The following is a 26,900-nucleotide window of genomic DNA, read 5'->3' as shown; positions in this document are numbered from 1 at the left end:
TTCTGTGTAAAACTGTCAACAATTTACAACAGAAGCACATCATCAGGATTTTTTTTTCTCCTGGAATCAAGAGTCAACAGTATCTGAGGGGCGAAGACCTAGAGCAGGAGGAAGCCAGCCCCCAGGCAGCTAGTGGTGGGGGCGCGGGAGTCGAGAAGGGCCGGCTCAAAGTCCTTCCTGCACTTGAGGCCATGGCTCTGCTGCTGCTAAGTCACTCAGTCGTGTCTGACTCTTCTCGACCCCATGGACTGCAGCCCACCAGGCTCCTCCGTCCATGGGATTTTCCAGGCAAGAGTACTGGAGTGGGGTGCCATTGCCTTCTCCGGAGGCCATGGCTCTGCCTGCTGTAAAGACGCAGAGCAGGAGCGAAGCCAGCACTGGGGCGGAGGGCGGGGGAGGATCGCAGGGTCTGCAGGGCGTGGTCGGCAGAACCTGGAGGAAGGCGGGGCCCATGACCTCCACTGCGGCCAGGACGCAAGCCCCTGCTCGGCCCTCAGGCTCGGCCCCTCACAGAGCCGGCTTTTTCTTCTTGGTGCGGGGCGCCGGCCGCAGCTCCCCGGGCCCGTGGGCGAACGGGCAGCAGTCTGCAGGCAGGACGCAGCCATCCGGGTGATGAGCGAAGAACCAGCAGATGCGGGTTTTGAAGGTGTCGGAGGACGGCCTCCGCTTCGCCTCCGGTTCCTCCTTCTTCCGCGGCCTCTCCTCCCTCCAGTCACGGATGCGCACGCGACCATGCAGAACTGGGGTTGGAACAAAGAGAAGAGACGGGGCAGTTAGCTGCGGGCCGTGGGCTCCCGGGGTCGGGGAGTGGGGGCGGGTGGGGAGGGCTCTGTGAGTGCAGGCATCCCAGGCTGGGGGCACAGCCCCCAGGAGGTATGGCAGTGGAGGCAGATCGAGCTCCTTACCGCTCGAGGCCTGCAGTCCCCCCTAAAATGGAGCTGGAGGCAGGGGTGAGGGGGAAGGAGGGCAGGGTGGAAGCGCGGAGCTGGGGGTGGTCAGGAGGAGCTGCCAGACACCCTGGGGAGACTGGGGAGAGGCGAGGAGCCTGTGCCTGAGGCCCTGGTGATGACAAGACCAGAGTGACCACAGAGGGCTGGGCAGCACAGGCACCAGCTCGAGGGACGGGGCTAAGGATCGGGCGACCACGAGCGTGGTCCTGATACGGGAAGGACATCGGGACATCTGCGAGGCAGCCCTGGCCCCAAGGACTCGCGGCCGCATCACAAACAGGAGGCGGAGTGAGACGGGGTGGGGTCCTTTCTGGCTGGTGAAGACCAGGGGTGAGGTTTACAACCAGAGAAAAGTGGGGGCTCAAGGCAGCCCCGGTGGCGGGCGCTGGGTGGCGGGGCGGGTGCTGGGTGGCGGAGTGACCGCAGAGCTGGGCGGCTCAAAGGCCCCGGGGAGGGGTGCACCCGTCAGCTGACCACTGCCTAGCAGCCTCCTGAGCTGGTACCCCGACTCGCAGAAGCTGCTCCAAGGGCTTCCAATGGCCGTCACCCTGTCCCAAGAAGTCAACATCCCCATGGAAATGGGCTGAAGTAGCCAAGCCCTGGTGGTTTCCCCTGGAAGAGCTAAAACCACGTGGAGACACAACGGCTCTGGGAGAAATAAAGGCTGCTCACTGAACAAATCTGGCTACCCAACTTCTAGGGAAAACTTCAAAGTGGGAATGAAAGCTTGAATTTCCCCTGCAGATTGCCTCCTGTTATGGCAATAATGGGACTGCCTGTCTCTGGAGACTGATGATTTACTAAAACTGACCCTCGAAGCCAGAGGAAGGAAGCGCAGAGGCGCCTGTGTGTGTGGAGGACACAATGAGGGATTCAGCCTCGGCGCGGCCGACAAGCACCTACGAAGGGCCAGGCAGGCCCTGCTCTCGGTGGGGCGGAACAGACAGCTTGGCTCCCTGGCCTCAGAGCCGGGCAGGAAGCCACGGCCTTCATGGTGTGCCCACAGCAGCCCCTCCTGGCACAGCCGGGAATGACACGGCCGGCCAGAGCAGGGTGCCCGGGGCGCCCTCGGCTCCACGCACGCAGGGGGAGCCCTGGGGTGAGGTGCCCCCAAACTCCAGCAGTGTGCATCCAAAAGACGGGGGGCCCTCACTGCCTCAACGGGATGCAAAGCACCCCAAAACTCCAGCAGTGTGCATCCGAAAGACGAGGGCCCCTCACTGCCTGGACAGGATGTGAGATGTCCCCAAACTCCAGCAGTGTGCATCTGAAAGACAAGGGGCCCCTCACTGCCTGGACGGGATGCAAGGCACCCCCAAACTCCAGCAGTGTGCATCCGAAAGATGAGGGGCCCCTCATTGCCTCGACGGGATGCAAAGCACCCCAAAACTCCAGCAGTGTGCATCCGAAAGACGGGGGCCCCTAGCTGCCTGGATGGGGAGCGAGGCGCCCCCAAACTCCAGCAGTGTGCATCTGATAGACGGGGGCCCCTCACTGCCTGGACAGGATGTGAGATGTCCCCAAACTCCAGCAGTGTGCATCCAAAAGACGGGGCGCCCCTCACTGCCTGGACGGGATGTGAGATGTCCCAGAACTCCAGCAGTGTGCATCCGAAGGACGGGGGCCCCTCACTGCCTGGATGGGGTGCGAGGCACCCCCAAACTCCAGCAGTGTGCATCCGAAAGACGGGGGGCCCTCACTGCCTGGACGGGATGCAAGGTACCCCTAAACTCCAGCAGTGTGCATCCGAAAGACGGGGGGCCCCTCACTGCCTGGACAGGGTGAGAGGGCCCCCAAACTCCAGCAGTGTGCATCCGAAAGACGGGGAGGCCTCTCACTGCCTGGACAGGGTGTGAGGCGCCCCCGAACTCCAGCAGTGTGCATCCGAAAGGCAGCCTCCCGCCCCCATCCCTGGACAGGCTCGAGAGAAATCTGGGGGAAGACGGTGAGGGGTTTGCTGGGACCGAAAGCAGGGACAGACCCTGGAGCCCAGCAGGGGGCTGGTCCCCGCCCCTCGGGCCGGCAGGCTTGCAGCAGGCCCTCCACTGACCGCGTTTCCGGAGCCATCCCTGCAGGGTCGGGAGAAGGGGTCCAGCCAGGACTCGTAAGGCCGGGAGAGTGGGCGCTCAGGATGAGGGGTGGCCCCCGAGAGGGCAGAGGCCAGAGGCCAGGGCGCCCCGGGGCCGGGATGGCTGACGGCCCCTCCATTCCCCAGGACACGGCCGCCTCTGTGCCCCCCACCCCCTGCCTGGGCAGGCCTGTGCCCTGCGTGTGCGCCCCTCTAGCCAGCTCTCGGGCCAGAAGCAGCCTCTCCCCGGGTGGAAACATGCCCTGATTTTCAGGGCGTCACAGGCAGGAAACGCGCCGTGCCAGGTCACTCTCTGCCCACCTGAGCCCATCACCTACCACGAGTGCGAGCCCCGCGGACTCACGAACCCACGGCTCTGCCCCTCCGCCATTTCTGACCACAGATGTCGCCTGGACCAAAGTGTCCTGAGGAAGCGGCAGGAGGGTCTCCCAGAAACTCTCTGCGGTGGTTTAGTCGCTCAGTCGTGTCCGATGCTTTGCGACCCCATGGACTGTAGCCCGCCAAGCTTCTCTGTCCATGGCATTCTCCAGGCAAGAACACTGGAGTGGGTAGCCTATTCCTCCTCCAGTGGAATCTTCCTGACCCAGGAATCGAACGAGGGTCTCCTGCATGGCAGGCAGATTCTTTACCAGCTAGGCTACCAGGAAAGCCCCAGAAACTCTCTGCAGAGGTAAATTTACCGAGTGCTGGGGTGCGTGCGGCAGCGCCGGCTCTGGGGTCTGTCTCGGCCAGGTGACCAGCCCCACCCCCAACTCGTCGGACACCCTGGGCTGGGGACTGCCCTCCCCAGCTGGGTCCACATCCTCAAGGCTGGATGAGGACTCCAGCCCGGCCCACGAGAGGCTCAGCGCAGGCGGAACTGAAAGGTCTGAAACTGCCTTCACCTCCTCACTTGTGAAACCGTGACTAGAAAACCAGCCATGTTAGTTAAAAAACAAATCTACAGAGAAAAGCCTGAGCTCAGGCATATTTGTTGCGTGACTGGGAGCAGCGTGTTTACTGGCACTCAACGCCCAGGCCTCTGACTCAAAAGTGTTTCCAAAAATAAATGAACATGCCCCTCAATGCCAACCACACAGAAAGCAATCACGCACACGTGTATTTATGATGGGGGAAAAAAGACATGATTTCATGAACTCAAACCAAAAATGCGCCAGGAACAGCAGAGGGCAGAGGAGCGCCCGGCACGGTGATTTTTAAGCCGCTGAAGCTCTGTACAGCAGAGCCCGGCCAGCAGGGACGCCCCCCGCATCTCCGCTCACCAGTGGGCTGCCCGCCACAAGCCCCCTGGAGCCACAGCTCCTCTGCAGCGCCCCCCCCGCCCCCAGCTTGCAGCAGGAGCGCTTAGTCCAAGTGGAGATGAAAACAGCCCCGGAAGGCCAGCCAGGCCACCCAGAGGCACCGCGGGCGTGACCACCCGCGCGCTCCTCTTGGGGGTGCTTACGGGCTGCAGGAGGGGTTGGAGGTTGTGCTCCAGCCCTGAGCCTCCCCCCACCCACCCCAGCCCCATGCTGCTGCTAAGTCACTTCAGTCGTGTCCGACTCTGTGCGACCCCATAGACGGCAGCCCACCAGGCTCTGCCGTCCCTGGGATTCTCCAGGCAAGAACACTGGAGTGGGTTGCCATTTCCTTCTCCAATGCATGAAAGTGAAAAGTGAAAGTGAAGTCGCTCAGTCGTGTCCGACTCTTCGTGACCCCATGGACGGCAGCCCACCAAGCTCCTCCGTCCATGGGATTTTCCAGGCTAGAGTACTGGAGTGGGGTGCCATTGCCTTCTCCGCCGGCCCCATGGGAGGACCACAAAGGTGGGCTGGGAGGGGCACTCGCCCACCCCTGGGGCTCGGATGGCTGCCCGTGTTCCCACTTGGGATCCGCGGGCCCTGCCCCCTCAGCTCAGGACCCTGTGTGCAGAGGTCTCGGGAAGCCGGGCCCTTCTCCACAGGGTCACGGGGAGTCACCTCGCCCCCGCCGGTCAGAGGCCCGGGGCCACAGCCCGCCAGCCCCAACCACGCCCACCCCCTGCCCCTTCCCACACGCTGCTCCCTCTGCCCGACGTGCTTCTCCTTGTCCCGCTTGCCACGACCAGCACAGATGCCTCGTCCTGAGCGCAAGCGTCCCTGACAGGCCTCCCTGGGCGGGGACGTCACCCCCGACACAGGGCAACGAAGGAGACGCCACTGACTTTAACGCCACACACGACGTGTTTAGGAGTGAAGAGCACGCCAGCTGCGGTGTGCTGTAAGATGCTTCCAGAAAAAAGAAAGTGCACACAACCAACCACGGACCCCCTGGCGGAGGGGTCCGCAGAAGCCCCTCATGCGGCTGAAGGTAAACAGGCCTCCTCTGAGCCCCAGTGCCGTGTACACGTCTGTGACACACCCCCAGCAGGCCACAGGGAGGGCGGGGACTGCTCCCCACCCTGCAGAGCCCGCAGCCGGCGTGGAGGAGACTGCGGGCCCAGGCCCTCCTGCTGCTCGCCTAGAACCGGGGGCGGCAGGGCAGGGCTGGCTGGGAGCTCGGGGTGCTTCCAGTCTACAGGTAGCCAGAGGCCAAAGCAAAGCAGGTACCCGAGCGCCACTGGAAATGCTCCAAGACAGGAGGCCCCACCAGCAGGCTCGTCCCTCCGAGGGTGAAGGGGTGCACCCTGGACGGGGTGGGGCTGAGCCTGGGGGGCATCAGAGAGACAGCGGTGTGACCCACGCACCATCCCCGCGTGAGATGTACATGAGGGAGCCACGCTCTGGCTCCAGACTCCTCTAAGACGGAGTCACTTCCTCAGAAAGGGGACGGGGCCCCCCAGTGCCGGAGCTGGGGGCGCAGGGCAGACAGAGTCATTCCTCGGGAAGGGGACGGGGCCCCCAGGGCCGGCGCTGGGGTGCACAGCCGCGCCTCACCTTGGAACACCTGCGGGCTGTTCCTCAGCAGCGTCTGCAGGCCCCCGCACTCCCGCTTCAGCCTCTGCAGCGTCTCCCGGTCCAGCTCCCCGGCCACCTCCGCCAAGGACAGGCTCCCTGTGCGAGATGGGGTTGCCCCCAAACATGAGAGCCGTAATTGAGCCCGCAGCTCCTCTGCAGCACACGGCCAGTCGGCCCCTCCATGGAGCACGGCCTGGAGGCTCTGGGCCCTTCGAGGCCCCACGTGGAGCCCGTCCCCTGCTTCCTCCTTGCCCAGCCTGGCCTGCCTCTGCAGGGTGCCCCGAGGAAGGGGGTGCTGACCCCCAGAACTCCTCAGAGGCCCCGGGCCTCGTCCATAATTACCTGGCAATCAGCCACCTAAACTGGCCCCCAAGAGGCTCTCCCGGCCAGACAGCCACAGGATCGGGGATCCCTGGAGGGGACAGGCTCGATGGTGCTGCCACACTGCACAGACACAGGGGATGGGAGGGGTGTGGCGGCGAAGGAAGAAACTCGGGGCTACGCCCTCCACGCCGGGGGCCGGGGGAGACCCGCTGTTCACCACCACTGGTCTGGCCCAACCACGGGGCCAGCGGGCAGTAGCCCTGACTGACGGCGGGGCCTCGGCCTCCTCCCCGAAGGGTGAGCACCCCGCTCCCGGGCAGCCTCACAGAACCCTCCAGTGGCGACAGGCGCCTTCCATCAGCCCGTCTGAACACTCCTGATAACTTGATCCCTGGCTCTTTAAGTGAGGAAGTCAGTGTTACTCGCTCAGTCGTGCCTGACTCTTTGCGACTGAACCCAGGTCTCCTGCACTGCAGGGAGATTCTTTACCGACTGAGCTACAAAGGGAGCCCCCTGGCTCTTTCGAGAGCCACAGATTCCAGCACGCTACTCACCCTATGAGAGCAATCAGATACAAACATCTCCCTTTCACCTCTGGCAGCCAGCAACCTGGCTTTCTGTTTGGATCATTTCAATAAATGGACAACAAGGAGCCCTGGACCCTGAGACTTCCCCGTGGCCTCAGCTCCCTCCTCTGAGGCACCGAAGTTCTGTGTGTTAATAGAGCCACAAGGAAGAGGGTTTTCTAACGAGCTTGTGAGAAGTCTCACTGCTTCCTTAAAACACACTTAATTTAAAAAGACCATACGGTTTCAAGGTGGCTCAGATGATAAAGAATCTGCCTGCAATGCAGGACACGTGGGCTCGATCCCTGGGTCAGGAAGACCCCTTGGAGAAGAGAATGGCAACCCCCTCCGGTATCGTTGCCTGGAGAGTCCCATGGACAGAGGAGCCTGGCGGGCCAGTCCATGGAGTCGCAAAGAGTCAGACATGACTGAGCGACTAAGCAGATGTACACATGTACATATAGTTTCAAGCTCGGTCTGAAGAAGAGAACAAGGGAAGGAGCTCCTGCCCAGCACCCAGGGGAAGCCCAGGCTGGCGGTTACCTCCTCGATTCCAGGCCTGTGCACTCCCGCCTGCAGGACTTCTTCCCAGTAACAAGTGCGCCACTTGCAAAATCACTCGGTCCACAAACTCTCGAGGAAGGGCGGCGCAGTTCCTGAGGCGCTCAGCTTTCTCCCGGGGCTGAAATCCGGACATCCAGAGTCCTTCTGCCGGGGCTCCGGCCCCTTGCTGGCCGGCTCCAGCCTCCGCTGTGTGCGCGGGCCGGGCGTCCAGGGCTCCATGCCCCTTGGGGCCAGGGGCGCTGCTGGGAGCCGCCCCAGGGGGCGGAAGGGCAGGACCCCCGCTGCAGGGGCTCCCGGGGCAGCCCCGCCTGCTGTTAATGTAGCGGGTCCTCTCCTCGTCCACGGAAGCCTCCCTGGTGGGCGGATATGTCCTGGACTTCCCGATGAGACAGACCTGCACAGGGAGAGCAGAGAAGGGCTTTAAGAGGTCCCAGCGCTATTTCCCCACGTAATTCTCTCATCCTGGAGAACAAACTGCTCAGGGCTTAGGGACCTATGTTGACAGGAATCCTTATTTTACAAATGAATACCAGCATCAGTGACCTCAAAATAAGCAACTAACAGCAAAAGCCCACAGAAAACCTCACTACTCAGACTCCCACGGCTCCTAACAAACATACAGGCCAAGGTCGCCTTTACTGAGCCAACCGGTCTCGCCCCATCTTGAACACGTTCTTGTGTCAGCCCTCGCTGCGCACCCCCCGCCCCACACACAGACCCTGACGGAACCCCCAGAGCCTCGAGGGGCAGCCTCGCTGGTGGGGGGACCATGTGTGCCCCCAGCAGAGCGCCGGGCACTGCATGGATGCCCTGTTCACACGGCACGTCCCCCCTGTGCGGCCAGACGTGGGCTGCCCTGGAGCGAGAGGCCCGGTCTGCAGATGCCGCCGCGGGGACGGTGTCTCTGGAAGTCCTCCGAGGGCCTGAACCTGACGGAAGTGCCTCCGGTCACATCGGAGCCCATCACGGCTCTGCAGCCGCGCCACCCGCTGACTGTGCCACCACGGGCAGGGGACGACCTCCGTGTGCATGGAGTGAGAGCACCGGACCCGTGTTCAGTCCTTGATTAACGGCTGCTGCCTGTGGACACCAATGCTTGCATCCAACCCCCGAACCAGACAATCTATATGAAAACTGAGGCTCGGAGAGGCTGAGCCAAGGGCCTGTAGTCTCCAGCTCCCAGTAACGGCAAATGCAAACTGTAGGATCCCTGCACACACGACCCAAGCTCCGTGTGCTTGTGTGCTAAGTCGCTTCAGTTGTGCCCGACTCTTTTGCGACCCCACGGACTGTAGCCCGCCAGGTTCTATCCGTGGAATTCTCCAGGCAAGAACACTGCAGTGGGTGGCCGTTTCCTTCTCCAGGGGATCTTTCCGACCCAGGGATCGAACCTGGGTCTCTCATGTCTTCTGCATTGCCAGGAGGGTTCTTTTACCTCTGGCGCCAACTGGGAAGCCCAAACGCTAGCCAAATTCAATTCCAACCTCAGAAGGCTGTGACTTGCCAAGATAGAGGGCATTTGACAGGATGACACGAAGGCTCTAAGGTGAGTGCTAAAGGACGTTTCCAAAATGATTCTGAGCAGCGACAGCAGTGGTGTGCCTGAAGCCGACTGAGGAGCCCAGCACCGCCTGGGGGCTGCTGCTCCTCCCGGGCTGGCAGCGCCTGTGCCGGCCCTGAGTGCGCTTACAGCAAGTGGCAGGGCCCGAGTTAAGCTCCATCTCCACCTTTCACCGCTGTCAGGCCGTGAAGCTGAGATCTGGGTGACGGGCTTTTGTGTGTGCGTATTTTTTTAAAAGCACTGACAACCTAGAGTCTCATGGAAGAAAGTGATCAGAGGTTAACATAAATCCGATGTCAACACTTGCCCTGACTCCCAGAGGTTCAAGCCCCCTGAGTGGTGAGCAGGTCAGCCCCGACCATCTGGCAGGGTGACAGGCAGTGCAAGGGTCAATATCTCCCTGGACAAATTCATTTCAAGTAAATCTGAATTAATGAGGCTTTTAAAGAGAAAATTTGAAATCATTCTGAAGTTTGGAAGCAATTTCAGCCCATTATTTGGGAGGCTAAGTCCATGGTGTTGCAAAGAGTCGGACACAACTGAGCAACTGAACTGAACTGAAGTCAGAACTTAAAGCGTTCAACCTCCGGCAGCACCAAGCCCACAAACCAAAGCTAAGCTGACTTGACTCTGGGAGGTGCCCAAGGGCCAGTCGCCGCCTCTGGGGAGGAGATGGGGACCAGGCGAGGGCTCCTGCGGGGGCCACTGGCCTGGAGACGGCGGTCCAGAATGCCTGTGCGGGAGGGACCACAGGCAGGCAGTGAGCCCCGGAAGCCGCCAGCGCCATGCTGGGGGCCGCCGGTCAGAACCCACACCTCTGGGCATCACCGACTCGTCTACAGGTCTGTGACAAGGATGGCCCCACGTTTTCCATCTAAATGCCACACATGCCCGCAGAGGACAGCCCTGGTGGCCGGCACACACCCGCTTGGTGGAAGGGATCCGAAGACAGTCTTCCTCCACGTGGAAGCCGCAGGCCGAGCCCACCTCGGTGATGAAGTCCAGGTACCCTCGGTACTGCGTCTTGCTGCTCTGCGTCCGCTGGAACTTCCCGATGAAGTCAAAGAAGCAGCAGGGCAGGACGAAGAAGCGGCAGTCGTAGGAAGACCTTCAGAGACAACCGGCGACACGGACGCTCAAAGTCCCGAACAGGCTCGGTGAGGAAAATGCCGTGGAGAGCCGCACGGCGGTGGTGTGTGGGGCAAAATGCGGATGGTGTGCTCCTGGCTAACGGTGCTTTTTATATGAAAAAAGGAATCCCAGCTTTCCTCAGGTTAAATGCTAGAAACAACGTAGCACAGTACCTTTTCAATAAAATATGAGTGTAATTACTTTTATAAAAAATATTTTCTCTATTGCAGTTGTGATCATCAGCTGGAACCTGACACTTCCTGATGCACTTGGAGACTGCGGCTGTGGACACGGATCTCAGAGGCAGGCACCACAAGGTCACGGTTTGCTGCTGGGCCTATGCTATTCTTAAAAAGTCCATATTACGCTTCGTGAAATAAAGTCGGACAGACAAATACTGTGTGCTATCACTTGTATGCTGAATCAAAAAAAACCGATAACAAAGAAGCAGAAAATAACAAAGAAGCAGACCGACAGATGTACAGAATGAAGCAGTGTTCACCATGGGGAAAGCGGGGGTTGGCGGGGGGGGCAAGGCAGGGGTGGGGGACAAAAGAGATCCAGACGACTCTGTAAGCTAAACGAGACACAGGATACGCTGGGCAGCACAGCATTTCATGATAGTTTATGATATAAAATAATCTATATTTATGGAGAAGGAAATGGCAACCCGCTCCAGTGTTCTTGCCTGGAGAATCCCAGGGACGGGGGAGCCTGGTGGGCCGCCGTCTATGGGGTCGCACAGAGTCGGACACGACTGCAGCGACTTAGCAGCAGCATTCTGTATTTATATATTTTCTATCATATATTTTATGATAACTACAGAGTTCAACCAGTGAGTTTTCAATCGCCACACTGTACACCTGAAACCAACACTGTACGTCAGCTGACCCCGCAGAGCGTCTTCATACCGACAGGCACCCCTCCTGCATGAGAAAACGTCCCAGGAAAAAACATCGCAACACTGGGTACAAACACGATAGAACGAATCACAACAAAAATACAACGTGAACGTGTGAGCCACTCACGTTACTTTATGTTTTTAAATTTAAATACAGCCAACATGGCAGCCCACTCCAGTGTTCTTGCCTGGAGAATCCCAGGGACGGAGGAGCCTGGTGGGCTGCCGTCTGTGGGGTCGCACAGAGTCGGACACGACTGAAGCGACTTAGCAGCAGCAGCAGCAGTATGCCATCATCTCGACAAGGTGAACTAGCCACATTTAAGTGCTCAACAGCCACGAGCAGCCAGAAGCTATGGGTCTGGACAGCGAGACTGAGGCAACGGGACATCCCCAGCCACCATGGTGCCAACAGGCCCACCAGCTCACCTGGCTGCGATGACTGGTATCCATGGCGTCAGCTCATCAGAATGGTTACCGATGAGCCAGTCGACGTCAGGGAAAAGGCTCTTATCGTTTGGTGTGATTGCACTTTCCTAAAAGAAAGACGCAGAACAAGACTGAACGTCTAGTCCATGAAAGCAGAGCATGGGAGAAGACAAAGGCTGCAGCCCCCTGCAGAACCACAGCTGCCCGGAGCAGGTCTCAGCCCCTTGGGGCTGTGGGTCTTCACCTGCAGAAGGTAAAAAGCTGGGCCAGGAGTGAGGAAGGCGTGTGCCCAGCCCAGACCCGCCTGAGGGCATGGGAAATGGCAACTTTGAGCATCATTACCCGAGGAGCGAACACCACCCTTCTGAGTGCGCATCAGCTGCTCATAATTAAAAACACCCTTTTTACATGAAGGAGATGGGGGACATGAGAACTGCTTTACTTTTGGCAGAAGATGGGAGCAGGGAAGGCTTCCCAGGTGGCGCTAACTGTAAAGAACCTGCCTGCCAATGCAAGAGATGGACAACACGTGGGCTTGACCCCTGGGTCGGGAAGAGCTCCAGAGGAGGAAACGCCACCCCGCTCCAGCATTCTTGCTTGGACGATCCCCAGGACAGAGCAGTCTGGAGGGCTGCAGTCCACAGGGTTGCAAGAGTCGGACACGACTGAAGCGACTTAGCAGGAGTGCACACACGGGAGCAAGAAATGGCCTGCAGAGTGAGCGGAAAGCAGGGAGGTCTGAGGCTGACGTGACGCATAGCCTGATGCATTTACACAACCTCGACAGTCAGTCAACCCACAGTCTGAAGTGCATCAATGAAAAGAGAAAGCACAGGAAGAATTTATAGACACAGTGTACACCAGCCTTTGCTACTAAAATACGATCTTGTGTGAACACTCGGACAGCAAGCTTTTTTACCCATGGAACAAGCATGGTCACCACTGGGACGATTTCTGTGGTTAAGCTGGGAACAGCTTGTTTTTATGACTGAAGAACTTTCAGTGAACATCTATCCCTTCTGCTAGTTAATTAGCAGGCCTTCATTAATTACTTCATTAATTACTAAAGTCAACAGTCTCAACAATTAATCTGTCAGTAAGAACTGGAGAGACAAAAGAGTCTATACAGCCACTCAAAATCCTCCTAATTTTAAAACTGAAGAACGCAGCCCCCAAGGCAAGCAAGCAAAGCCCCACCTGTTTCAGCAAAAAGCTTTAACTGAAAATTTGAATATAGAAAACTGCAATAATTCTTTTGAAACAGAGTTTTACAAACAAAATTAAGACATTTTGTGATCATCACACTGCTGTTATCAAAAGCACATGTTTTTTCCTTAACCATCTCTAGCTTACAATCAAATGAGGCATCAGAAAAAAAAGAGCTGTATCGCAGACTTGGCCTCTGAATGTCCAGACTGCACCTGTTCATGGAGATCACTTGTTCACTAGGAAACAGACAAGCGCTGAGCACTTGTGTATGGACGCACACGCGTGCGCGCGCGCACACACACACACACAATATAGCTAATAGCTAATAATAATAAAAAGACTGAAATAATGCCATTTACGGCAACATGAATGGAACTAGAAATTATCATAGTCAGTGCAGCAAGTCAGATAAAAACAAACATCAGGTGGGACCACTTACATGTAGTACCTAAAATACAACATAAATGAACTTACTTCTAAAACCGAGAGACTCACGGACACAGCAAGCAAACTTATGGTTACCAAAGGGGAACGGGGTGGGGGGAGCAGTAAGTTATGGTTTGGGATTAGCGTGTACAGACCCCTGTGCACACAGCAGAGAAGCAACACGGCCCTGCGGCACCCACACGCAGCACCCTGCAGTAAGCCATAACGGAACAGGACGTGGAAAACATACCAGGAATAACCGAATCCCTTTGCTGTACAAAAGAAACTAACCCAACATTACCACTTCCCTGGAGACTCAGACAGTAAAGAATCTGCCTGCAATGCAGGAGACCCGGGTTCGATCCCTGGCTTGGGAAGATCCCCTGGAGAAGGCAATAGCTACCCACTCCAGTATTCTTGCCTGGAGAATCCCATGGACAGAGGAGCCTGGTGGGCTACAGCCCACGGGTTGCAAAGAGTCAGACATGACTGAGCAACTAACACTTTCATACTTCAACTTGAAAAAAGAGGCCCCCAAAGTCAAAAAAGAAGTAGAATCCTCTACCTGTCCTGCAAGGGGCACAGCATGCCAGCCAGCTCCCATAGAGACAGGACTTGAACAGAGAGCCTATTCAACTGCTATCTGAACTTCCCACGTGAAGAAGTTATCTTGCTTCCTCACCTGGGATACATGGGATTGTGAAATCAACCATGTTACTCCCTTAGCTTTGATCATCAGCCTCGTATTGAATTCAGAGCCCAACTTCATGACCTGTGTAAGAATACGTGGTCCGTGTATGTATCTGCAGAGCCACCCCTAGCAGGAGTCCGTTCCCTGCTTTACCGGAGTTCTTCAAACCTGAGGCTTTTGAGATGTTCTCGTGTTATAATGTATGAACATATCCCTGTTGCTAAGTCATGTCTGATTCTTTGCGACCCCATGGACTGTAGCCTCCCAGGCTCCTCTGTCCATGGGATTCTTCAGGCAAGAATCCTGGAGTGGGTTGCCGTGCCCTCCTCCAGGGGATCTTGACCTTGGGGTCAAACCTTCGTCTCTTGCAGAGCGGGAGATTCTTTGCCCACTGAGCCATCAGGGAAGCCCTGTTTGACTGTATGAGCAAGTGCAAACCCTCGTATCATAAAGCAGAGTGTAAATATATAATGAAAACCTGAGCAAGTAAAGAGGTGTCGGGCAGCTGCAATCAATGTCACTTCCTCCAACCTTTTTCATTTTTGGCAACACTACTCTCAACTTTAAAAGAAAGGCGAAGAGAAAATAGAGCCTTGAAAACTTTGTTTTCTATTCACAGGTGAAATAATATATTGGGAGATTTGTTTCAAACACAGTGAGGCTAATGCTGGGGTTATGGGGGAGGGGATGAGGCAGAAGAACCACTGCTGAGCTGGCCCCTGAGTTTCTGGGATTTACTACAAGCTTCTCTCCACTTCTACAGGTTCCTGACATCCTCCACACTGAAAAGTAAACGCTTCTCCCACTTGTCAGTCAGCATCCTGTCCTCATGCCACGCATCTTATCAGCTCGGGGACGAGGGCCTGGAGGCGATGTCGGTATCTGGGCAGCAGAAGCCCCCACGGCACTCCAGAGCCAAGGACGGAGCCCCAGGGCCAGGCACTCCCTTGCTGACCTGGAGGTCTGGATGAGAGGCCAAGGCTGGGAAACGCTGGAGCCCAGACCTGCCGGGCGGGTGCTGTTGGGGAGATTCCCACCTGCCTGCCCCCGAGTGACCTCCCTGTCTGACAGCTTGGACCTGCTCCGGACCTCGGTGTGGCTGACTGCAGCTCTGCGGCCACAGCTGAGACCTGGCCGCCAGAGAGCTGGAAGCCATCATGCTGTCTCCACGAGACATCCGCACATCCGCAGCCCAGCCCTGCCTGCACCTCTGTGCTCCCTTCCTCTGACTCCCTGACAACTTGTCCCTACCTAGAGGCCTCTCTTGGCCACCCTGCTCAGAGCAGGAGTACCCATGCTGCCCCCAGCCCTGACCCAGTCCCCGCAGGGAGGGCACCCACTGCCAAAGGAATGTTTCAGCTGCAGCCTGCGGCAGGCTCCAGAATGGATGCCCCCAAAGCAGCCACAGAAGACCTGGGGCCAAGACAGCACCTTCACTCCGGAGGCCAGCACCCTCCCTTCAGTATAACCGGAGGCGGGGGAGTCTAAGGGGACGTCCTCTCTTCAGTATAACCGGAGGCAGGGAAGGTCTAAAGTCAGTGTCCCTCTTTCAATATAACCGGAGGCAGGGAAGTCTAAGGGGACGTCCTCTCTTCATTATAATCGGAGGCAGGGAAGTCTAAGGGGGCGTCCTCCCTTCAGTATAACCGGAGGCAGGGAAGTCTAAGGGGGTGTCCTCTGTTCAAGCCTCCGAGCAGCAAGCCGAGTGTGGACTGCTGCGTTACTGGCACCTCTGACTGGCCCCCCACACAGACTCTCTCCTGGAAACAACCGCACTGGGGAGCGGCTGCTGAAGTCAAGCGAAGGGACAGAGCCAGTACCTCTAGGCGGGTCTGGGGTCCGTACATGTCCCAGATTTTTCTTCTTCGGACGTCTATCCCTCGGCCTGGATGCTGAAACGATGAATTTCAGGAACCAAAGGTTAAGGAGGGAACGTCATTAGAAACGAGCGAGAACAAATCAAACGCTGCAGGGACCACTCCCTGAGAGGCGCAGGACCCTGAGCTGCTGAGAAACAGACGCTTTCGGCCCGGGGCCCAGACACAACCCCGGCTACAGCGCCTTCGGGAGGCAAGGCCTGGAGACACCACCAGGCTCACTCGCAGCCCCGGGGGACACGCCTCCCTTAAAGGGAGCCGCCGCCTCTGCGCTCAGCCAACCTCAGCTCCGGGCCCACCTGCTCGTCCAGCCCAGACAAGCCCTGCTCCGGGGTCCCGAGCACCCAGCGCACCCCAACCACCCCCAGCTCTCCCCAGGCCCCACCCCCGGCTCCCAGTCACCGTGCGATGTGCTAACACCACAGACAGGCTGTCCCAGGGCCCCCAGACTCTTTCTATCAAGTATCTCAGAAGGTGGCCCTAACAACCTCACCCCAAAGTCCCGCAGGCGAGGACACGCGTGTTCATCCACAAGGGAAGACGGTATGGCCCTGGGGGCAGGGGGCAGTGGGCACTGCCCCCTGTGTGCCCGGAACCTCTCCTGGGGCCAGGGCAGCTCCCGGTTCTCACGGCCTCTGCTTCACAACCAAGAGAATGGCTGCAGAACTGAGCATCACAGTTTCACACGTGTGTTCAGTCCACGGGCGCTGGCCCGTCCTCTGAGCTAGACCCCAGGCTCCTCGAGAGCAGAGCTGCCCTCGCCCCTTACCCCTCCCCACACCTTGAAATGCTGGGTTTTACAAAGAAAGCACCAAAAAGAACACCCCTGCTGCTGAAAGGCTGTCACCCGCAGGCCGCCTGTCCCCGAGGGCCCTCTTCTCGTCCAGCGAGGCGGCTGCCTCACCCTCCCGCGGACAGGCTACCTCCTCGACAGCGTCACCAACAGCCACTGCACCTCTGACAGCCCAGCCGCCTCCAAACCCAGGTTGCGCTGGTAGAGCAAGGCCTCGTGCTGGATGTGAAGACGCCCTAGAAAGGTCTAAAGACAGCTCCCAGCGTGCTTTACCCCCTCGCTGCTCAAGATGTGGACCAGGAGGCCGTTCCCGCAGCCGAGGTCCACGAAGGACTGCCGGGCGGTCTCTCCCCGTTCAGCTCTCTCTTCCTCCCAGAGGATCTAAAGTCAACAGGAAAAACAAGGTCAGTCTGTGGTGCGCTCTGCCCCGGAGTAATTCACACACAAGGCCACGTGAGACTGCAGTGCCCTCCCAGGAGAGGCGGAGAGGCCTCCGGGGCCGGGGCCCCACACAGGCGTCGCCCAGGTGAGCAGAGGGAGGTGGGGATGGCCCGCCGCTCACCGAGGTGGCGCGCACCGGACCTCCTCGTCTCCCACCCCGAGCCCACGCGTGCGCGGTCAGCTCTGGGCGAGTTTTACACATCACTGTTAGTTACTTCCAGACTTGTTTAAGTTCTTCTGGTTTTGTACGCTTTGAGAGGCCTTATTACTTCTAAGACTGAGAGAATTACAGTTGAAAGGAATTCAGAGATAGTCTAGTCATTTCTAGATATTTCATAGATAAGGAAACCCAGACTGTCAAGCTAAAGGGTGTGCCCAAGTCCAGGTGGTCAGTGAGCTGGCCAGGAAGGCCGCAAACCTGAGTCACCTGCTGTGAGGGTGGAAGGCAGGAGCTAATCAGATGGGCCCCCAAGGGCTCCCCAACGCCAGCTGGCGTCTCCGTGTTGACTAGTAATTTGGAAAAAGTCGAATTCCTGTTGGTTCACAATCCAAACTTGTTCTACATTCACACAAAAGCGCCATGTAAAACTTAAAAAAAAATTACACGTGTATCCAACCTTGACAAGTGAAAATCACTCAGTCATGTCCAACTCTTTGTGACCCCACGGACTATACAGTCCATGAAATTCTCCATGAATACTGGAGTGGGTAGCCTTTCCCTTCTCCAGGGGATCTTCCCAACCCAGGGATTGAACCCAGGTCTCCCGCATTGCAAGTGGATTTTTTACCAGCTGAGCCACAAGGGAAGCCCAAGAATACTGGAGTGGGTGGCCTTTCTCTTCTCCAGGGAAATCTTCCCAACCCAGGGATTGAACCAGGGTCTCCTGCATTGCAGGCAGATTCTTTACCAACCGAGCTATCAGGGAAGCCCAACCTTGACAAACAGAACTATAAAAACCCTGAGCTGCCGCAGGCAACCCTCCACCCTTCCACCCACTCAGGTCACACACAGTCTTACCAGCAGGTAGGCAGCAATAGCCACATCTTCATATACAAACTTCTCAGGGTCAGTGACTTCAGGCCACACCTACAAAATTATCAAGAGCATCTGTAAATTTTCACCGTATCTGTGTGTACCGGGACACATGGAGATCAATGGAGTCCAAAGCAAGATTTCAGAATAAAGACACTTAGACGAGGCCACTGGACATCAAAAGAAAAGGCTCAGCTACGCTACCTGCACCCCCCACCCTCAAAGACTGAGTCTGATAAACAAGGAATCGAGGGGTGGGGGTGTCAAGGAAGCCAAGGGGCGGGGTCATGGGGACAGGGGTCAGAGCTCCAGCCTGTGGTCTGTTGGTGTCTTGCTGTCATTCGCCAGGAGTGTCCCCATCTCCCTATTTGTAAAGCAGGGATAAAGATTATGACCTAATGACCATGCAGGATGCCCGTCAGGTTCCTTGAACCTGGAAAATGCTGGCTGTGCAAGTGTGAGGTCTCACTGTAATACCAGTAATGTGCAGAACAGGTGTCTTGCAGATGAGAAAGAAACCAATGGCCAATGTTAAAAGTCCAGATTTCTGTTTCCAGTCTAGAGGATTAGACAGCTCACACGCACCATCTCACCAAGGACAATTTAAAAAGTTGGAAGAAGAAAGGAGTGCCTCCATGAAGGTTCTAAATAGCAGGATAATGAAGGACTACTAGGCCAGGACCTGGGAGGGAAGAGGGGGGCACAGTGAGGTCAGCCAGCCCGGGACCAGAGGGTGATCCCCCAGGAATGAGTGGGTACTGCTCAAGCCTGAGACTTGGAGATGCTTTGTTATGCAGCAACAGCATACTAAGGAGAAGGCGATGGCACCCACTCCAGTGCTCTTGCCTGGAAAATGCCATGGACAGAGGAGCCTGGTAGGCTGCAGTCCATGGGGTCGCGAAGTCACTGAGCGACTTCACTTTCACTTTTCACTTTCATGCACTGGAGAAAGAAATGGCAACCCACTCCAGTGTTCTTGCCTGGAGAATCCCAGGGACGGGGGAGCCTGGTGGGCTGCTGTGTATGGGGTCGCACAGAGTCGGACACGACTGAAGTGACTTAATAGCAGCAGCAACAGCATATTAAAAACAAACAAACAAAACGCTGCAGTGATACATCGTGGTTACTTCTAGAAGGGAGGGAGACACACCAGGAAGAGGACAAAGGAGGTTCAACTGTCGGCACAGGCGCCCCGGTTCCAGACCCCACAGCAGAGTACTGCAACAAGGCGCCATGCGAGTGCGCGCTCAGTGCGACTGCAGCCCGCCAGGCTCCTCTGTCCATGGGATTCTCCAGGCAAGAACACTGGAGTGGGGTGCCATTTCCTACTCCAGGGGAAGTAAGGTGAACCAAACAGATTCTTTGGTTTCCAAGTGCATATGAAAGTTACCTTTAAACTATACTGTCGTGTATTAAGCGTGTAATATCATTACGCAAAAAAAAAAAAAAAGTAGGTTCTTTAATTAAAAAATACTTTACTGTTGGGACTTGTTGGCAGTCCAGTGGTTGGGACTCCATGCTTTCACTGCCGAGGGCACATGTTCAATCCCTGGTCAGGGAACTAAGACCCCACAAGCGGCATGGTGCAGCCAAAAAAAAATTTTACTCCTAAAAAATGCCAACCCTCATCTAAGTCTTCAATGAGCTGTAGTACTAACTTCAAAGGTCACCATGATCACAGGTCATCATAACAAATATATTAATAGTGAACGAGTTAGAAATATTGGGCAAATTACCAAAAGCAGACCCAGACATACGAACTGAGCAAGTACAGCTGGAAAGCAGTGCCTGCAGACTGACTGCGCACAGGGCCGCCACGGAGCTTCAGTCTGCAAAACGCAGTGCCTGCAGAGCGCGTGCCCGAGACACGCTTGCAGTACTCTTTCTGAAACCGCACACAAGGCCGCCACGGAGCCCCAGTCTGTGAAAAGCACAGTGCCTGCAGAGCGCGTGCCCGAGACACGCTCGCAGCGCTCTCTTTCTGAAGCGGGGTGTGAATACACGGAGGTTTGTTGTTATCTCCCCCACACACATTTTAGATATAAAGTTTTAACATTTTATAAAATTGATCTCCTTTTTGGAAGTATGTGCTTTTGTACTTTTTCACATATTTTCTCCAAATGTCTTTTTCTTTATACTCAATGGCACCCCACTCCAGTACTTCTGCCTGGAAAATCCCATGGACGGAGGAGCCTGGTAGGCTGCAGTCCATGGGGTCGCTAAAAGTCGGACATGACTGAGCAACTTCACTTTCACTTTTCACTTTCCTGCATTGGAGAAGGAAATGGCAACCCACTCCAGTGTTCTTGCCTGGAGAATCCCAGGGACGGCAGAGCCTGGTGGGCTGCCATCTATGGGGTCGCACAGAGTCGGACACGACTGAAGCGACTTAGCAGCAGCAGCAGCAGTAATTAATTTAATATTCAATTATTTTTAACTAAAAAGACTTCCCTTTTGTTCTCTTGAAAAAAAAAATAACATGCCAAAAAAAAAATTCTTTTCCATAACATAATTGCCAATGTGTTTATGGTTTAGTATGTCAAAGTACAGGCTGTAACGGGGGGCCACAGGTGGGTATATTTTGACTTAACATCTGTGTCTCTGTGAAACTGGAAGGCACACAGGAAAAGCGACGTTAGCTGGAGTCGTCTGGTGCGTCCCCTCTTTTAAGTGGGGGTGGGGCCCAGACGCCTTTCCCCAGAATCACCTTGACCATGTCCTTGTACTTCTCTTTAAGCGCCTGGTAAGCCGCGCTGTACTTCATGACGGAGACGAGGGACAGGGTGCTTTTGAACCCACTCTGCCTGCTCTCCACACACCACCTGGCCAACCTGGGCAGCAGCTCTTCTCCAAGCCAGGTGGGTTTGGGATACACAGTGCCGTCTGAATGCCATCGTTCTGGACAGAAAATTAAAACAGATATGAACCTTTGAAAATAAGAGAAATATGAATAAGCAGAGCTGGTTTCAGGTCTTGTTTTTAAACTCTACATTTATTTACCAAAAGAAGACAGAAGTTAAGGTAGCTATCTATCATTACCAAATATTGTACCCAAAACACAAAACAATCTCCAACTAGCTACAGAATTTTCATCCTCTAGAGCAAAACACATTTAAAAAGCAAAAAGAATTCCTCCTCTTTTGCAAATGTTGTTAAATGTGCGTTTACATATCTTAACAAAGCCCGCTGGAAGGAGGGCTGAACGACAAGGCTCCTCTCACATCCCACTCACATGCTAACCAGCCAGATTCTCGCGTGCCCGCCGTTTAATTTTTCTAGGTTTTATACATTTCACACGGGCAACCCAGATACACAGATCTGGTTCACCAAGTATTTCCTGGCCAGAAAGGTGATGCTCAGTCACCAAACTGAGGACATGCAGGCAGTCGCTGGGGCTCCCCAGTGCATGCGGACCCCTGTGCATCCTCCGCCAGCAGTGTGCAGGGTGGCTCGGCCCGGTCTGTCCAGCTCGCCGCGTGACCCGGCCCCAGTAGCACCTGGCCAGGGCAGGTGCTCGCACCCAAGGACGCACGTCAGGACAACATACCCTCTGGGGCTGTGATCCGGGCAGCGCCATGCAGGGGACAAGTGTCAGGATTGTCGGGCTACGGTAAAGGAGGTGGTGTTCAGTGGGGGCCCCCAAGAAGGAGCAGACGCACAGGCAGCTGGGTGGGTGCAGGGTAGGCTGGTGGGAGGGGAGGCCCGGCAAGGGGTCCCCGGCTGGGGAGAGCTGCGCTGTCATGCAGCCCGTCTGGTGATCTGTCCTGTCAGGCTTTTGCCACCATGCACGTCAGAGGACACAGCTCACTCTCATAAGAACCAGGAGCCGCGTCTCCACTGAGAGTCGCAACCAGGTGCGCGTCACCAGGCGGGGAGGGCGGAGCAGGCCTGGCTGCCCCTTTCTCCTCCCTGCCCTTCAGAAGCGATCCTTCTGGACTCACTCGGGCCCTTCCCCTGCTCTTCCTGGGCCTCGTGCTCTCTCCCATGTGACCCCGGGGCCACACTACCGCTCACCTGCTCAGGCCTCGGGGTCATCCCCTGCCCACGCTGGTACAATGGGCACAGCCCTTCCCTGGTCAACGAGGGGACTCCTCTACCTCTGCGATTGGCAGCACTGGCCTTAGTGCATCCACCTGTCTCTGGGCCTTGCTGACCCCTGGGGCCCAGTGTGACCACATGGTGGGGAGACCACAAATCCTGCTGAAACGAGGCACTGACCAGGAGTGCCGGCCCCACGAAGGCGGCCACCAAAGCCCATCCATGCTCCACTGAGAAGGGACACATCCAGCCCCACCGTGACCCGTGCCCAGCGGGGCAGCAACGGGAAGCACCAGCCGGTAACGGCGTGGGGTGGCCAGCCGAGCACTCAGAGCTCATGGGGGACGGGGACAGATTTCACCACGTCAGCCGCACTGGGCGCCTGCCGCAGCCAGGCCCCAGGCCGGCTTCCCCACCGGGGCCGGCGGACAGCAGGCTCCAGGGCTCACCCCCCGGCGCCTGCATGAGCACTCTCCAGGCAACCCCCAGGGACACACACGGCTCTCCCCGCGGGTCTGCCCACACTCTCCAGCGGAGAGGAAGGGGCCCTCAGGGAACATTTAACACCCGTCAGGAGGCTCCCCGCCGGGGCAGAACCTGGGCATCCCACCCAGTGTCTGACCTCCACCAGGTCCCTGGGAGGCCCGGCCCAGCCCCCTCCCCAGGGATTCACAAAGTATTAGACCTGTTTCAGAGGTGAGCAGGGTCAGGGTCAGCCACGACACTCCCAAGGTCGCACTGCTGGGAGGGCCCACGTCTATAAGACGCCCAACCCCAGCTCTCCCACTGTGCTCTGGGCTCTTCGTGAAACCACGCGCACAGCTCACGGTTAAACAGACACGCTCCAAGGGCTGTCGGGGAAAAAGGGACCCATGCAGATCTCCAGGAAAAGAGCAGAAGAGCAACACGTGATCTCCCTCTCTTCTGACTTTTCCATTTAAAAAGTACCAAGTGGAAGTAAACCAAATTTCATACTTTCCGGACAGGGCCAAACACCATGTGGATTTAAGGGAACAGATTAAACGGCTGTGTTTAGAATAAAACGTCACTGAATGCTCACTACGTCTAAGACCACGTGAGCCTCAGCAGGAAACACAAAAGGATGCTTCCGCCTACCCCCGTTACCAAGGTGTGAGACATAACAAAATAACAGAAGGATTGTGTTTATTTGCATTCGGTACTAGAACCAGGTGCTGTGAGGCATCAAGGCTACCCGGAAAGTAGGGGCCAAAGACTCCAGCCAGGCTGGGCCCACCAGGATGTATCAGGGTGAAACATCGACCAGAGAGCAGAGCCCACAAACCCGATCTGCCTGAGGGCGAGTCCCTGTAGCTTCTTGGGGACCTAGAATCTTTCAGCTGCCCAAAGAAATCACTGTCTGAAACCAGAGATCATTGAGAAAGAGGAATCAGTTATCCAGTACTTACCATTCTCCTTTGCTATGACTGAGCTGAATTTGATACACGTTGCTCATCTTAACCTTTAAATTCCCTTCATCGTCCTCTTCCAAAGGTAAAAAAGTTACAGCCCCACTGAGGACATCTGGGGAGAAAGAAGATAGGGACGATCAGTTCAAACTGCTCAGTCCAGGGGCTACCGGAAGTGGCCTTAAAAGCACAGCGCTGAATCCACCCCCATCACTGTGCCTTCAACCCCCAGGGCTTTTCCCCACTTGACGACCACAGGGACTATCCTGGTCATGGCTGTATCTCCACACCTAGCCTGCCCCGCTCTTCACTGAGACCCACGTGAGCATGCAGACATCCACGTCTGAAGGCCTTGTGAGCATGGATGTGCTCATACCACAGGCCGGGAGAGTTCAGCTCAGTCTGTCAGTCGGGTCCGACTCTTTGTGACCCCATGGACTGTAGCACACCAGGCCTCCCTGTTCATCACCAACTCCCGGAGCTTGTTCAAACTCATGTTCATTGAATTGGTGATGCCATCCAACCATCTCATCCTCTGTTGTCCCCTTCTCCTCCTGCCTTCAATCTCTCCCAGCATCAGGTTCTTTTCCAATGAGTCAGTTCTTCGCATCAGGTGGCCAAAGTCTTGGAGTTTCAGCTTCAGCATCAGTCCTTCCAATGAATACTCAGGACTGATTTCCTTTAGGATGGACTGGTTGGATCTCCTTGCAGTCCAAGGGACTCTCAAGAGTCTTCTCCAGCACCACAGTTCAAAAGCAGAACTGTAAAAGGTGCTGAAAGCCGAGGGCTCCTAAACAAAGTGTGATCATCAGGATTAGAGAGGGTCTCCAGGATGAGGGGACACCTGGGAAGAGGCCAGCAGTACTGGGGGGCGGGGGTAGAGGTATGCACCCACCAGCGGCTCAGCATCACGGCTTCTGGACAGAGCCGCGTCCAGAGCAGCCCACACCCTAACCCCAGAGCCTGTGGCCCCACAGTGTTACGCAGCGGAAGGGACCCACACACGGGCCAGGGTTACAGTGTGGCCCTGCGGAGAGAAAGAGGGCACCCTGGATTGCGCAGGGCGCCAGAAAGCTGAGAAGTGTGTCCAACTAGAGGCAGAGGCGATGCAGCAGCAAGAGAGGCCACCGAGGCTCGAAGCCCGAGAAGGATCCAGCGCGGCCGCCGGCTCTGGCGCGCAGGGAGGCCGTTTTCCTCATCCCTTTCACTACTGGACGCCTCCTGACCGCTCATCGTCCCGCCCTCCTTCACCTTCTCCCCCAAGCCTTCCAGACAACACTCCAGTCAACAACCCCATCCTCTGTGTTAAGGATCCACATTTCTACGTGCCCCCTCCATAAACAATCTACAGCCTCCCTAGGGCATATGAATTTGAGCAAACTCCGGGAGACAGTGGAGGTCAGAGGAGACTGGCATGCCGCAGTCCATGGGGTGGCAAAGAGTCGGACAAGGCTTAGTAACTGAAGGACAACAAGGCCGTCATGAGGAAACAAGCAGAATAGGTGCCTTTAGTCCTTTTCACTTACTGACTGCTTTTTAACCCAGTCACATCCCCTGCCAAAGATGCTCTCCTGGACCAAACTCTAGGCATGCTCCTCTGTCTCTAGGGTTCAGCCATGGCCCATGAAGGCGGGAACAAACACGGTCACTGCTCCCAAGAACTCAAGGCCACATCCCGAGCGTGATGCTGGGCCCCCTGAAGTGCCCACTTGGGAAAACGCAAGGCTGACAGAAGAACAGACTGTTCCAGCCCATACCTGAAGATGGGGTTGCTATGACCCCAGCTTCTGTGGGAGGGGAGGACCTAACTTCAGAAGGCACCAGTTAGCAAACCCCCGGTTGGCTCTGCATGACCTATCCCCCACCTTTCCTGCTTTTTGTTAATCTTTAACCTCCCTCACAACACTGCCCCATTCTCTTCTTTCACACTCCCTGTAAAACGCCCCATCACTTCTTGCACTAAGCAGAGTGGAGTTAGGTTCACGCTGGACTCTCCTCCCTACCATGACAAGCCTGCGCCTTCTCAGTTGCTCAATCGGTGTCTGACTCTTTGAGACCCCCATGGACTGTATAGCCCGCCAGACTCCTCTGTCCACGGGGATTCCCAGGCAAGGATCCTGGAGAGGACGTTGCCATTTCCCACTCCAGCGCCTGACATCCTATCACCAATTAAAACCCATCCCTGCCACCGTAACTTGTGCCTGCCTCTGTGGGGAATCTCTTGACAAATTGCCACTATCGGAAACACACTCTTTGTACCTTGCAGGACCATTTCTCTTCTCGGACCACGAAGCGGGCAATGCAGGTTCGTTTTGGGGATGACGGTTCTGAGCACCAAGTCGAGCTCGCGCCGACCCTCTGGCGGCGATCCTGCCCCGGAGCGGGTGAGGAAGGCTAGCACCTCTCGATTGTCGCCGGCGAGGCTCTGAGCGAAGACGTCCCAGAGAGCACCCAGGTCGGCGGCGGGGAGGTCGCCCTCCCGGGCTGCAGCCTTGCCGGGTTGCCCGGGGGTCCCTGAGAGCTGAGTCGCGGCGGCGGCGGCGGCTTCCCCGGGCTCCTCCTCTGGCTGGCGCCGGCCCTGGGCCTCCTGGCGGCCCTGATCGGGGCTCGCTGTCGGTCCAGGCCCCGGGCCCGCGTCGAGGGAACGCCAGACGGGTCCCGGCCCCGCGTCGGGCCCACATCCCCCCGCCTCCGCAAGCCTCTCGGGCTCGGGGCCTGCACTGGGCCCTGGGTGGGTGTGCCCGATCTGGGGCAAGGAGACGCTCCGCCGGGCCTCCAGGCGGACGCCACACAGCCGCTTGTTGGCCACCTGCGGCCTCTCCACCCACACGGTCACCGCCGCCCAAAAGCCGCCCGGGAGCAGCCGCGAACCCGGGTCGCTCACCGCAACCCTACCAACCTCAGCCATGACCAACCCTAGGCTCCCGGGCTCAAGCGGCGCGCGGCGATGACGCAATGGCCTGGTGCGGCCCTTTTGCGTCACGGGGCGGGGCGCTGGGGACCGGAAGGGAGAGGGAAAATGGCGGACCCATCGCTTCTCTTGGTTTGAGTTTCTTGGCGCGTGGTTCTGGTGGAGAGTTCTGAGCTGAGGAATATAACGTTTGCTCAAAGGTCCTCCTAGTCAAAGCTGTGGTTTTCTCCGTAACCATGTAGGGATGTGAGAGTCGGACCATAAAAAAAGCTGAGCGGCCAAGAATTGATGCTTTTGAACTGTGGTGTTGGAGAAGACTCTGGAGAGTCCCTTGGACTGCAAGGAGATCCAACCAGTCCATCCTAAAGGAAATCAGTCCTGAATATTCATTGGAAGGACTGATGCTGAAGCTGGAGCTTTAATACTTCGGCCACCTGATGCAGAGAACTGACTCATTTGAAAAGACTTGATGCTGGGAAAGATTGAAGGCGGGAGGAGAAGGGGACTACAGAGAATGAAATGGTTGGATGGCATCACTGACTCATGCACATGAGTTTGAGTAAACTCTGGGAGTCAGTGATGGACAGGGAGGCCTGGTGTGCTGCAGTCCATGGGGTCTCAAAG

General features: G+C 56.7%; 1 protein-coding gene across 1 annotated transcript; it reads right to left on the bottom strand.

The window, feature by feature from the left end:
* On the bottom strand, positions 1 to 26,320 carry TRMT44 (tRNA methyltransferase 44 homolog). The gene is made up of 11 exons (XM_027545156.1): positions 25,625 to 26,320; positions 23,366 to 23,480; positions 20,608 to 20,827; positions 17,886 to 17,954; positions 16,700 to 16,807; positions 15,577 to 15,648; positions 11,431 to 11,537; positions 9,894 to 10,077; positions 7,388 to 7,802; positions 5,934 to 6,050; positions 1 to 740 (listed from the first exon to the last, which is right to left on the bottom strand). Exons 1-11 carry the CDS (start codon positions 26,271 to 26,273, stop codon positions 508 to 510), a joined length of 2,289 nt encoding a protein of 762 aa, XP_027400957.1. The 5' UTR covers positions 26,274 to 26,320; the 3' UTR covers positions 1 to 507.
* Between the last annotated feature and the right edge of the window lie 580 nt (positions 26,321 to 26,900).

This window comes from Bos indicus x Bos taurus, chromosome 6, assembly GCF_003369695.1.
Source record: "Bos indicus x Bos taurus breed Angus x Brahman F1 hybrid chromosome 6, Bos_hybrid_MaternalHap_v2.0, whole genome shotgun sequence".
Lineage (NCBI taxonomy): Eukaryota > Metazoa > Chordata > Mammalia > Artiodactyla > Bovidae > Bos > Bos indicus x Bos taurus.
Note: the sequence above shows the minus strand (reverse complement) of the source record. Positions and strands in the feature narration are given on the sequence as shown.

Bases quoted from the DNA above. Each gene is read 5' to 3' on its own strand.
- TRMT44 (XM_027545156.1), bottom strand. From the start codon at position 26,273: ATGGCTGAGGTTGGTAGGGTTGCGGTGAGCGACCCGGGTTCGCGGCTG. The intron at 15,649-16,699 runs GTAAAGCACGCT...TCATCGTTTCAG, and splicing joins ACATCTTGAGCAGCGAGGGG to CATCCAGGCCGAGGGATAGA. The intron at 10,078-11,430 runs GTGAGCTGGTGG...TTGTCTCTGAAG, and splicing joins ATACCAGTCATCGCAGCCAG to GTCTTCCTACGACTGCCGCT.